At 33.1% G+C, this 14,439-nt stretch overlaps 2 protein-coding genes across 2 annotated transcripts; one reads left to right on the top strand and one right to left on the bottom strand.

Moving 5' to 3' along the window:
• Nucleotides 1-2,088: 2,088 nt before the first annotated feature.
• On the top strand, nt 2,089-6,158 carry LOC149398077 (disease resistance protein RPM1-like). The gene is made up of 2 exons (XM_089615603.1): nt 2,089-3,073; nt 3,943-6,158. Exons 1-2 carry the CDS (start codon nt 2,283-2,285, stop codon nt 5,795-5,797), a joined length of 2,646 nt encoding a protein of 881 aa, XP_089471729.1. The 5' UTR covers nt 2,089-2,282; the 3' UTR covers nt 5,798-6,158.
• Nucleotides 6,159-11,023: 4,865 nt separating this feature from the next.
• On the bottom strand, nt 11,024-11,760 carry LOC149398076 (uncharacterized). The gene is given in 2 exon segments (XM_089614442.1): nt 11,024-11,355; nt 11,358-11,760. Coding segments are annotated over 2 exon segments (735 nt in total).
• Between the last annotated feature and the right edge of the window lie 2,679 nt (nt 11,761-14,439).

The raw sequence follows: 14,439 nt of genomic DNA, 5'->3' as shown, positions 1-14,439 counted from the left end.
CACTTGCCACGTCAACTAAAAGCTACTTTTTTTTAAGAAAGTTGAAACGTTGGCTTAAATAAAATTGAGGTCGAAGAGTATCTGAAACATATTCAGCGTTGTCGTCTTATTCGTTCCGAACACACCACCTTCTTTCGCAGTTGATGCTACTAGGTCAATCTCCTCTTCAATATTACGTGGCTCCACCATGTCATCGTCCTCAAAATCTTTCGAATATAGAGATCCGCTAGTCTGCGTCAATAGCAACGTGTAAAACTTGGCCTTTGGGACCCATAGTCAGCATCTGAAGAGCGCTCAACTAAAACACAAGAAACTTTATTGATATTTAAGTTACTGGCGTTTTTTCTATTTAAGTTAAAAGTAGTTACCGTTTTCTTGGACATAATCTTCTCGACGTCTTTGCTCAAAATGACTATGCTGCTTGACCACGTATGCATACTCGACACTCGCCTACTGGCGTTGATATCGAACTGTATTCCAATCTTTGGGATAGCCTCGTACACTCAGTACTGAACGACGTGCAAATTCCGTCAACGTATACTTGGCCTCCTTTTGTGTCACACTCGGCTTTTCCTTCAAATTTTTATCCAAGCTCTCGTGATAGTGCTTAAGTTAACTGAGAGGCTGGAAAAAGTCTCGGCCAAGCTGATATTTCCCCAAGACATGGTGTAGAAGAACGGAATATCTTCAACGATACGCAAATATTTCGCATATTTTTCTTCAATGATTTTGCTGCCCAGTTTGCCAAGAAGATAACCTATAATAAAGACATAAAGGACCAAGCTTCAACGCATCGTCAACATTGAACGCCGTGACCAAGACACTCAACTTGGGACTTAACACGCCGTTCAGGTGCTCTACGATCAATCTATCGTTCTTGCGCTCGTCTTGCTCATCTCTAGACGGACCATCATCCAGACTCAAGCCACATATAAAAGAATATTCGAGACGTCTAAATCTCACTCTTGGACTGTCGTTGGTTCGATCTTATGTTGAAGAAGACTGTGCATGAGCACCGGAGAAAAATTAAGTTCGCTCATCGAAAAAAATTCCTCGAACGGAGTTCCAACAAGTCGATCTAGGAGACCAAGATCTACAAATTTCTGTTTCACAGTCTTCAAAACACTTGTCCCACCGTACGTGATTCGACCTGTGAAAGCCGTCGTAAATATATGATAACTTCTCCTAAAAAGGCAAAAAAAGAGTAAAAATTTATGTTAGTATCGTATAGCATCGTAGGCCATCATAGACTATCGTAGGGAATCGTAGGGCATCGTACATTATAAAAATTTGATTGAACACAAAACTATCGTATACCGTCGTACATGTGAAAAACTTCATCGTATCCTATTGTATTCTATAGTATCCCATCGTATCGTATTCTATTGTACTTTACCCCCAAATTGAAACCTTAAGTTTTCAAATCCGATCCAAATCAATCCAAATCATTAAATACTTATAATCATCATTCTAACTATCCTATATGCAAATTAACACGAAAAAAATTCAAAATAACGAAAAACTGACTTTTTAGAGCTCGGGTTCAAACCAACTCCAACCGGTCGTATTCCATCGTCCACCTCCGTACGCCGTCATCCACCCTCGTACATCACACCGTTGTCCGCCATCCTACGCCGTCGTACACGGCCGTATTTCGTAGTACAATTGGATGGTGAGAGAGAGAGAGAGAGAGAGAGAGAGAGAAACCGAGTGGGGATGTGAGTGGGAGAATGAATGAGAGAATATTTGAAAAGGTGGTTTATTTGGTCAGGAGGATGTTTTTACCATTTTTTAATAAAAAATTTATTTTTAGATATTTTTCGATTAACGAGTCTAATTTTTGATATTTTGCTATTTATGAGATTCAATTTATGAAATTTCTCAAACAGCTTTCTATGACTTGCAAACGAAAAGCAAGTTTAGTCAATGACTAAGTCAATCCGATCACATTTCTCCAAAACGTCATTAATGCAGCTACTCAAGAGTCAAGACTCTAGAGTCGTCACGAAAAGAAAGAGATCCCACTGTAGTCGACTAGTCGCTGGTATATAAATGGAATTATTAAATAAGACGAAGTTGATTGATTTGGTCGTCAACAATGGCGAGCCACGCATATTGACTTCTAGTTAAAAGAAGACAAAAAAAATAAAATAAATATCATTCCCTATTAAGAAAGAATGACATTTCTTTCAGTAAACCAAACAAACCAGAATCTCACTAAAAAAAAAATAATGACACTGCTCATTCAACAAGAAGCTTGATCTCTGCGACTCCGTTCGATCATGGATCTGTTCCTCGGCCCGATAATCGAGAAACTAGCGATCGAGCCGCTGATCGGCGAAGCAAGATCATTGGCAGAGATCCACCGCGAAGCCGAGAGCCTGAAGTGCGAGCTTGAAGTGATCGAGCCTCTGCTAAGAGACGCCGAAGAGAAATCCCGGAGAAGAGGAGATCAGATATCCGGCGGCGAAGCCGTGAGAGCGTGGACGAATCAGATCCGACGCGCCGCGAGCCGATCGGAGATCGCCGTCGACGAGTACCGTCGGATCATCACCAACCAACGGTCAGGATTCGCCGGCTTCATCAAGAGCTGGAAATCGCGCCGCCACGTGGCCTCCAAAATCCGAGAAGCGAGGCGGTGTTTAAGGGAGATCAGAGAGACAGGCCAAGGCTACGGACTGAAACCTCTGGAGCGAGGATCGAACGGCGGAGAGGGACGCCACGTGGATCCGCGATTGAGCTCGCTCTTTCTAGAGGACGAGGAGATCGTCGGAATCGAGTCGACGAAGAGTGATCTGGTTGAGAGGCTCGTCGGAGGCTCGCCGGAGCGCGTGGCGGTGTGGATCGTCGGCGAGGGAGGGATCGGGAAGACGACTCTGGCGAAGAGAGTGTTCGATGACGAAACGGTGGCGAGGCATTTCGAGTCGGTCCGCGCGTGGATCACAGTCTCTCAGCCGTACGATCTGAAGAAGGTACTGAAGGCCATGAAAGAAAAGATCTGCTCCGGTGCGGGAGAAGCGGACACGGTGGAAGATCTGATTGGTTGCTTGAGAGACTACTTGCGAACGAAGAGGTAAACACAAATTTTAGGCGCAAACTTTTTTTATTTTTTATTTTTATTTTTTTTTATTTAATAAAACAACACGTTTTAGATAACCACTTTAATTCATTAATAACAAACATGTAATCAATGCACTAATTGAGTTGAGGGAAAGATTTCAGGCTTGCCTCTGGCACTCTAAAACTCTACATTTTGACCGTTATATTTATATTTTTCTTACGTCCATTTTTATTTTTATTTCACTCGTAGTCGTCGTGACTTATCTGATTTAACATCTAAGTAAGACACGTAAATAAATATACCATACCAGTTGAAACATATGATCTCGTACTCTCATATAAAGTACACTGAAGTGAAAGAAGATTCCGTGAAAAAGCACCATGAAAAACGTTATATTTATTTAAAATAATTTCTACCGATTAAAATGATTTTGCGGTTTATATATATATACTTTCATTGGCTTTTTTGTTTTTGGTTTACTGTTTATGTTTACTCTTCATTTATATTAAAATAACAACAAAATCATTGGCCAATTAAAAATAAAGACATGTTTGTTGTAGAAGATTTTAAAATTTGAGCTAGTCAAGAAATTATCATCTTTAAATAAAGTATTTGTCTAACCTCGTTTTAGGGTTGCAAACAAACTCATTAAATTTATCGGTCATACTGGTGATAGATATTTTTGTCACGCAATTAAAACATATTATCGATGTTATCATTATTAAAAGTTCAAGACATATTAATATTATTTCAATAAAACTTAATGGATGTTTATGTCATTTTCGCTTGAGAAAAATAATGAAAGTAGTAAAAACACTAAACTTTATGTTCTCATTCTCGCTTCCTATGCGTACTCAATTAATCAAATGTAATTTTCATAGGTATGTGATCGTATTCGACGATGTTTGGGAAGAGAGATTTTGGGGTGAAATTAAACTTGCTTTGCCTAACAATAATCACCAAAGTAGGGTACTAATCACAACACGCAACGAAAAAGTCTCCGATTCGTGTAAAGAAACACCACACCACGTTGAAAGCTTGAAACCTTGGTCGCTCCCTCTAGCTTGGGAGTTGTTTTGCAAAAAAGCTTTTCGGTACAAATTTCAAGGGAATTGTCCCGATGAGTTAAAGGAGTTGTCAAAAAAGATTGTGATCAAATGTCAAGGCTTGCCTCTTGTTATCGCAGCTATAGCTGGTATGTTGGCAGCGAAAGAGACATCAATGTCCGAATGGGAAAATGTGCTTGGAGACCTTACTTGCACGGCTTGCAATAATAATAGTAATAACAATAACTCCGAACTCACAAGGGTACACGAAATCCTATCTCTAGGTTACTATGATCTCCCTCACTCCCTCAGGCCTTGTTTAATGTACTTTTGTATGTTTCCCGAAGATTATTCGGTCTCTGACGATAGATTGTACCGATTGTGGATTGCTGAGGGTTTTGTCAAGGCTAAAGGGAACAAAGCCGCTGAAGATGTCGCTGAAGAATATATGAGTGAGCTTGTTAGAAGAAATTTGGTTTTGTTTATGCCGTGGAGGATTGTCGGGATTGGAAATCATTTCCGCGTCCATGATTTGATGCGTGATGTCATCCTAGCGAAGGCTGAGGATTTGGGATTCTGCCGAAGTTGGAACACAGAGACATCAAAGTTTGTAGGGTATGGTCGACGTTTGACTACCTTAGGCGAAGCCATATACCCTCTAGAGAAAGTTGAAGGCTCTGAGATTCGATCGCTCATTCTTTCCGATCAATTGACTGAATCCTCTGTTGATTATTTTTTTAAGAAGTTCAAGTTTTTAGAGGTAATGGAGGCTCAACTATGTTCGATTGGAATTCTCCCAAAAGATCTCGGTAAAATGTCGCACTTGAAGTACTTAAGCTTAAAAAATTCAAACGTGAAGTCACTACCCAAGTCCATTGGCAAGCTGTATAATCTATATTCCTTGGACGTGAGAGAAACATTGATCGTTGCCTTGCCAACAGAGATTATCAAGCTTAAGAATCTTCGACACGTATTGGCTGACAATCGCCACATAGACCTAAAAAGTGGTTTTAAATCCACTGTCGGAGTAAGGTTTCCAGAAGGTTTTGGGGAATTAGAGGACTTACAAACACTCACATGGGTGGACTCACATCTCGGAGGAAGTTCGGTATTTAAAGAGTTAAATAAGTTGAGGAAATTGAGATGGTTGAACATCGATAGGTTAAAGATGGAATTCGGGGAAGATCTTTGCACCGCAATTGAGAAAATGGATCATCTTCAACGACTGTTCATACGTTCGATCGGTAAAACCAATGTCCTAAATCTACAACACATCTCATCTCCGCCTCTTAATCTCCGAGATCTCATCTTGGTCGGTCAACTAGATAAGCTTCCAACGTGGATCTTGAAGCTTCGTAACCTACGAGGATTATGTCTCAGCTTGTCGGGATTGGTCACCTATGAGCCTATTGAATCCCTTAAAGGTTTGCCGAATTTGGAGACTCTGCAAATAGGACACAACGCTTGTCAAGGACATGAACTGCAGTTTGATGTGGGAGGATTTTGGAAGCTCAAAAGGCTTTCCTTGGTCGGGTTGGACAATCTGAAGGAAGTGAGAATAGAACGAGGAGCGTTGCCAGTCCTCGAACGTCTTGTGATCAGCGAATGCTCAATTTTGGATGGCCTTCCCTCACTCCAACACCTTAAGAACATAAAAGAGGTTAAAGTTAATGGGAAACACATCTTTTAATCATGTCAATATCAAAGAAGCTTGTACAATGTTATTACTATATATATATATATATATATATATATATATATATATATATATAAACATGTTAAGCAATAAGCATAATGCATTGTTAATGACTATGGTATTTTTATTTTGTGTGGGTTTCATCTTTGCGAGATACACCAGCGCATCCACACGCGGATGGTTATTGTTTTTATTATTGAAATATCGTGTTGGTAATTTTATTATTTGTGTATCAATTGGGGTTGAAATCATGTTTGTGTTATTTGATTACTTGCAATAAATAGTATCTATGTGCTAGTATGGATAGAAGCTTGCATAATAAGCTTGTTATGAAAAAAAAAACACTGAAGAAGTGTTGTAGTAAATCGAAAGCAAGTTTTGACAACTATTATAGAATAATACGAGTTAGTTGCCCAAGTGTTGCCGCGGGTTGTGAACTTTGTTAATTTTTATGTATTAAAATAGAAATTTAGTGTTTGTTGATAAATGAGAGGCTAATTTTTTTTTTCTCTCTAAAGTGATTCTTCTGGAAATAAAATAAACGGAATTTATTTGTTATAGTAATTAAGCTTGATCTTCTTGAACATATATATTTAAATAGACTTGCTCTAACTTTAATATCGAGAAAGTTGAATATAAAAGAGCTGAAATTTACAATAACAATTTATTCACATTAGAGTTTCAACGTGAACAAAATGAGTTTTTTTTAATTAGTTCCTATATATACAATATATATATGTGCGTTGAAGTTACTGATGAAACATACAACAATAACAATTTTGTGCTTGCTACGTACGTAAAAAGAAAGCATAATAAAGAACAAAAGATATCAAGGTATCTTCATCGAGCTCTTTCGCTTGTATCGCCCGACAATGAAATTTTGTAAGTTATCGCCACTGTAAAAGAAGACAATTCAAAATCATACATTATTTCCTACTTATATGTAGTATGTAACTAAAACTTTGTTTCCGAATTCGATAACAAAAATAATTTACATGCTTTTTATTAGAGTGTTGATTATATCTACGAATATATATATATATTTGGAATTGGAACTGACGTTACTATTATATATAAATAAAAAATAGTAGTCACTTAAGATAACGATATCATTTAGGGTTATTACCTATCAACAGAAGCAGCTCAAGCATGATATCTTAAAGTTCATTGAATTGTAATGGATGTACTGCATTAATGGTGCTGCTGTGAATTGAGAAAAGGAAGAAAAAAATTAATGTACAATGTTTAAGGATATTTGACAATAATTATCTTAATAATTTATATTTTAAACTTAGAAATTATGATATTCACCTGTCATCTTAAAAGAGATATGGTCATGTCTTGGACATCATCCAGCTACTCTTTGCTGACCCAAGTTGTAAAATTAGTGCTAATCAAATTATACATGAGTATATATGGTATTCTTTTTATTGGTATAACTATTATGTGTCCTCTCAAATAAATGGTTAATGTAGGTATGAATATAAAATTACATAGAAAGTATAGTGCAGTGTCTCTTATTTGGTACTATTGAGAATCTCTTTATACACAATATTTTTTACATGATTTGGATATTTATTCATAGATTCATGAATTAATATAAATAATCCATTCGGTGATTTAACTCTTGACAAAGCTAAGTATAATTGACCGTGCTTCATTATCTATGTACAAATCAATTTTCTCAAGAGATTGTCCTTGACTTTTATTTATTGTCATGGCATATGAAATTTTGACAGGAAATTGTCTTCTTTTTAAAACAAATGGCCATTTTGATTCATGTACAGTCATCTCTATTCTAGGGATATAGACCTTGTCATTTGTATTGTCAGAATTGATTATTTGTCCTTCAATTATTCTGTTTGTCAATTGTGTGATTAGTAGCTAGTCAGGTTCCGTTACATAGTCCCAGAGATTGATTTAAATTTCGTAATAACATGATGGGTGTGCCTATTTTTAGAGTTAATTCATGTGGTGGCAATCCATTGAAATTGAGTGAATTCAAAAATTCCTCGGGATATAAAAGATTTAGTTCGTCCACGTTACCATGTGACGGTGAAATTGTGTCGCAACTATAGTAAGTTTTGGAATCAGTGGGAAGTAATGATAAAATGTGTTGATTTATTTGTTCAACGGTTTTATTTCTTGGGGCTACAATTGTTCGATCTTTTAAATATTCAATATTGTTAAAATTAGTAAGGAAATCAGTGTATATTGTATTTGAAATGTTTTGAATGAGATCCGAATCACACTGTATTAAATATTTCTCAGGTATTTTTACCCATGTTGCATCTTCATTTTCCGAATCCTTGATTCCGTCTATAGTGCCATCACCAATATTTAAAATCCAAGATGAGAACTCTGATATGGCAACTTTTTCTTCTGAAGATATATTATGTCGGGTAAGTCGCATATTTTTTGTTAGAGTTAAGATATTAAAATGTCCCCATAAATAAGAATTCAAAGTAGCATTGAGTATATTTTCTTTAGATCCTGATGTTATAATAGGTAAGATTTGACGAAAATCACCGCCTAAAATAGTAGTCATTCCTCCAAATGTTGTGTTGCAGTTATCTCTCAAATCTTGTAATGATTTATCTAAGGCTTCAAAACAATATTTGTTGTTCATTGGTGCTTCATCCCATAATATAAGCGACGTTTTTTCAATTAATTTTGCTAATTGTGTTTGCTTTTTTATAAAACATGTAGAAAATTTATCTACCGATAATGGTATTTTAAATCGAGAATGTGCTGTTCTCCCATTTGGTAATAATAAATATGCTATTTCTGATGATGCGACAACTAGAACAATTTCATTATTTGATCTTACTTTAGTAATAATAGTGTTCCATAGAAACGTTTTTCCTGTTCCCCCATGTGCACAAATAAAATATAACTTTTGATCGTGGTTTGTAATTGAAGTTATAATTATTTCATATATGGCTTTTTGTTCTTCATTCATATGACTAAGTAATTTTAAATTATCTTCTTTTAATTTATTTCTATCGTAATTTAACTCATCTCTCAAAAGTTTATTATTTAATTCATCAAGTAATGATTGTTTTGGTAGAGGTAGGTTGTAATTTTTCAAAGTTGATGAATTGATATTTAATATTTTTTCTATTTCATACAATACAAAATTATATAATTCATGATCAGGTATTTGAAAATGGTTATTGTTGAATAATTTACGAATTCTAAATATTATATTATCTGTCATGAGTTTCCAATATTTGTCAAATAATTTTGTTGGATCATTTACATTGCAAAATAATAAAATTAAAACAAATAATTGTCTTAACTGTGTAGACGTTGAGATAACTGCAGCTTCTAAAATTGAATCATTCCATTCTTTATCATCGCCTAATAATCCCAAGGCATTGCATGTGGCTTGAAATGTTGGATATATGGTGTCATCAATTGTTTGAAGGGATTCAAAGCTAGTCGCACCCTTTTTGTGATTCAATAGTACTCGTAAATAATATAACTCTCCTGAATTTGGATGAACATAATACGTACGTCCAATCGTATGACCAAAATGTCTCGGCGTCCATATTTTATCTCTGTTGTTCCAAACCCATTTCTTTGGAAATTGTGTGTACATAAGATCTCTGGCTTCAATGTGATATTTATTTGTTGTCATCCATTCTGTTAAAGTTGTTTTTTGAATTCCGGGTTGTTTTAAAATATTTTCAAGTTGTTGATCTGAACGATATGTAATATTTTATGTACGTGGTAAATGAATCGATAATCTTTGAATAGCTGACATTCTATGGTGTATAGGATATTCATACAATCTCCAGATAGATTCATATGGTGTAATGTAACGACAATTAATATAGTTTTTAATTTCGTCTACTTGTATTATATTTTCTTGTAATGAATTTTCTGAGCATATATTATCTTCAAAAACTGCTCTTGTACGATCAGGTCCTTTTGTTAAGTATTTGAATAAATATTTTACTAACATTGATTGTGAACAAATTTCAGTATTTATATGAGCATAGAATTTTAGACAAAGCTCCATATTATAAGGTACAACAAATCTATTATCTAATTTGATATGTTCTTTTTCTGAAAAAAGATTCGTGTTTCTACGTTTATAGTGAATAATTCCATTTTCATCAATTGTTGTGTCATTTTGGAATTGTTTCGGGAATCTTTTAGAGCATACATAATTTTTCATACATGCAACATTTGTTTTTGCTAGACCACATGGTCCGTGTATCATAAATTCAGTGACTACATTATATCCCAATAAGCCAGTCACTGGATTTGGTATCTCAGCTGAAATTATGCTATCTATTTGGGGTGGATCATGTATTTTATTTTCAGGATGTAACCAAAATAAAAAATGACAATGTGGTAATCCTCTTTTTTGAAATTCAACAACATATAAATAAGCAATAATTGGACCGAATATATTATCTAATTTAATAGTTTTAAGTATTTGGTCTAGTTTCATTTTGAACACTCTTGTTGTTATATCAGGTCTATCTTCGGATTTTTGGCCAGGAATGACTGATAATGCTCTTGTAATTTCTGGCCATTTTGGATTACATGTAAATGTTACGAATAAATCAGGATTTCCATATTCTCTACAAATCGTCATTGCATCTTGATAATTTTGTACCATATATCTAGGGCTTCCAGTATGACTTGATGGAAGAATAATTTTTTTTCCTATCGTATTTGCATCAGTATCTCCTCTATTAATAGCATCTTGGATACCTTGATAGATTTCTTATCTCAACTTTTTAGATTTTTTCTAACAAAATCTAATCGATCTTCTTCTACTGAGGCATAAACGTCAACTAAATACTGTTGAAATAATCTACCACTTCTCAGAAAAGTATTTTTGAGATTAGAACGTTGTTGTAATTGGTAACAATAAAAAGCTCTAATTGGAATTCTTTTCCTGACAGGTTTCTTTTCCAAATGATTAGTATTCCCTTTCAAATCGATTCTGTATCCATCTTCCCCATAGGCAAACAATAATGGATATTGCAATGACATGTATGAGGGGTATAATTTCGTAATTCTTTGTAAATTATTTGATTGTGTTTCTACTATTATGTCTTTTCCTTTTTCATATTCTCCTATATCATCAACTGTTAATCCACCGATGTCGTTTAATGTTGGTAGATCATATTGATTAGAATTTGAATTTCGACGGCCTAAAAGTCGAAGTCGTATACATGAAACGTTTGTTTAATTATATCAATCTCTAATAGTTCTGACCACTTTGACTAATATATTTGTTTCATCTAACATGTTAATTAATTTTTGAAGAATCGATTCAGTTATAAATCTTGAAGGATCATCAAATGTAAGGGTTGACATTCTATTTTGGATTTCATTGTCGGTATCATATATATACAATTGTGAAAATTTCGGAGGTTTGTCATCAGTAGGTAGTAAAGATCCCAATAAATGATATACTTGACCACATATTTTAAATATATAAGGACCATGAGTATTATTTATATATAAATCTACGTTTGCTCCAAATGATGTAAAAGCTAACATTGAATTTAACATTCGAATATTTTTCTATAATATATACTTTATGATCCACCGTGATAGTCCAATAAATGATCTAGGATATGAGGGCTCTCTTTTAATAAGGGTAATTTTACTTTTCCTCTTTGACAACATAAATTATACCTTGGTGGATCACTGTTGTTTGAACTTTCATTAAACCAAAATAATGCACCACAATATTGACAACAATATTCACAGGTTCCCAAATCCAAGTATAAGTCCTCCAATGATGTTGTCGTTGTAGTTGTACTATGAGATGATGGACTTGGTAGTTCAGTAGCGGGGTTTAAAATTTGCTTTTCAAAGTCTTTTGTACTCCCTGTCAAGTGTTTCAATGCACTTGTAAGTCTACGTTTTTTGTTTTGTGAGCGATCAGGAAGACCTAAAATTGAATCTATACGTTTTCTAACCATGGTTTATAAATACTTGAGAAAGAAACATGAAACAATAGTTATTTACATAACTAAGAATAAACAGATTTATATAGACAACTATATCTGATGTATAATACTTAATGATGCAAATATCAAATAAATGAAACAACTTACATGTATAATACGTGATGCGTCAAATGAAGCAGCACTATAATATCACGCTCAAACTGCAGATAGGTCTTAAGATAGCTTTTTGGAAACAAAATAGTAACATAAATAAGTGATCGGTACATATCTTCAATTAATCACAACTATTATCCAATAAAAGTTAAATAATATTGAGATCAATATTAGTTAATATATACGAAAATAAAAATAATTGCAAATGAAAATAAAAAATGTAGCTAGCGGAAAAATAATATCAAACTACTTAAACATTCGGAAATTTTTTTAAAACTTAAAAAATTATACACAACCAACTTACTTGAATAATGCGTGATTTATTGAAGAAATTAGCAGAGCGTAAGTCCGACGACCACACTAAAAGATCAACTATCTGAAAAGAAAGAAGCGCTAATGTTATATATTCAACTCATTGAGAACTAATTATATGATCAATATATATTGCTCAGTACGAATATAGTGACAAATGACAATGTTAAATTAAAAAAATAAAATAAGAAACCAATCTTGACGCAGATAAACGAACATAACATGAGTATACAATTATTAGGCTAATAATTGGAAATATTTACGTCACAATAAGACGTGATTATTTTGTAAAGAAATAAGCACTGCAAGACGAATGAGCAGACTAAAAGTCACTATCTGAAAACAAAATAATAACACAAATAAGCACTCATGATTTCTTGAGGAAGAAAAAAAACACTCATGATTTAGTTTTCATTATTTTATCATCAAATTTATACCCATTACAAACCGTTTAAGGTATTGTTATTGTCAATCAAGAACTTAGCTAAGAATGATTGGCTGTATATTCTAAAACACTATGAACGATTTCTTGGCAGTAAATTATATTATAATAAGACTACGAAATTTTTGGACGAAAAACTACTTTATATTCATATAAGGGAGTTATTTTATTTTGTTGTAAAATTTATATCAATTAAACAAATCATTTATCCTATTATTATATAAAAAATTATGTTGAGAATTCAATATTTACAACTCGAAATCATGTGCCTAATATTAATATATATTCAAATTTCATGAAGTTTATAATAGTTTATGAGTTAATTTACCAAACTCTTAAAGATTGCATGCAATTTTTTCAAAAGCTTTTTATTATATATATATTCTATCTCAAGTCATACATATCTATGAATCAAGTTTCATATTAACTGAATAAATTCATTACTCCATATATGAACATGTCCATTCACCTCATTTCTAGACTAAGTCCAATGTAATAGATAAAAAACTATGCTTAATTTTTTCTTACCTTAGTGTAGAAGAAATCTCGCTAAATGATGATTTATGTGTGCGAAAATAATAATATGACCACCTCCTCAAAAAAATATAACACCGTAGAGCAAAATGGAAGTATCATGAGCAAAAACCATTAGAAAATATGTATTATTAGTATTTGATTAGAATATTGTATTATTCCAATGAAATAAAATTTTTAAAATAGCAAAAAAGTAATAGGTTGTACCTAGTCCAACTTTGAAAGATGGTAATGCGTTGTAAGCGGATAGCAGTTGCAGTTTTTTTTTTTCTTTTATTATGAAAAAAAGATATCGACAATAGCTAAGCTTCAAGAACGGGAAATAAGAGGGGTTTTTTTTTTTTTTTTTTTTTTTTTTTTTTTTTTTAAATGAAGGAAAGATATTGACAACAAAAAAGCTTTAAGAAGTAAGGCAATAAGATGTTTTTTTTAGGTGTTTTTTTTTTTTTTTTTTTTTTTTTTTGTAATGAAGGAAATATATTAACAATAGCAAAGCTTTAACAATCAGGGAATATGTGTTTTTTTAAAAAAAAAAAAACGATATAAGATATGCTGAAAATAACAACGGTTTATGAAGCAAATAAGGATTTTTTTTATTATTTTTTTATAAATTTTTTAAATTTTTTTATTTTTTTTTGTTCAGGGTGCGTGTGGTTGTATAAGCAGCAGTAATAGGAAGACGATTTATAGTAGTAGTAGCAGAGAGTGAGTCATCAACAATTAAAAAAGAATATTATTTACAGCAAAAGGATATATAAACACGTACACAAATGTGCATGCAGTTAAATAAATTTAAACAGAAGCATCATAGCAGATAAATTTGAGTTCATTGGAATTTGAGTCCTCTATAAATATCTATAGTCAAGTCGTAAAAAGTGTGAGTTACAACACACGTAAACTTCACCACATGCTGCTATATAAGATAAAGATAACAATTTTAAATAACTTTGATTTTAGAATTGAACATGGCTTTGTTTTGAAGTAAGTGTGGACAACCGTCTTATTATTTATTTAGTAGTCATATACAATTTATTCCTTTATATCTATCTCTGCTTTAAATAATATCAGATAACTATTATTTATAAAACATAAGATAAGACAATATTTACTGTTCATGCGAACTCACTTTTAGTAGATATATCTTATTATTTATTTAGTAGTTATATACAATTTATTCCTTTATATCTATATCTGCTTTAAATAATATCAGATAACTATTATTTATAAAACATAAGATAAGACAAAATTTA

The sequence above is a fragment of the Urtica dioica genome, chromosome 5 (assembly GCF_054948205.1).
Source record: "Urtica dioica subsp. dioica isolate 48M chromosome 5, U.dioica_male_clone48M_v1_H2, whole genome shotgun sequence".
Taxonomy (NCBI): Eukaryota; Viridiplantae; Streptophyta; class Magnoliopsida; order Rosales; family Urticaceae; genus Urtica; species Urtica dioica.
Note: the sequence above shows the minus strand (reverse complement) of the source record. Positions and strands in the feature narration are given on the sequence as shown.

Coding starts and splice junctions, on each gene's coding strand:
- LOC149398077 (XM_089615603.1), top strand. CDS start 2,283: ATGGATCTGTTCCTCGGCCCGATAATCGAGAAACTAGCGATCGAGCCG. Junction 3,074..3,942: donor GACTACTTGCGAACGAAGAG/GTAAACACAAAT, acceptor TAATTTTCATAG/GTATGTGATCGTATTCGACG.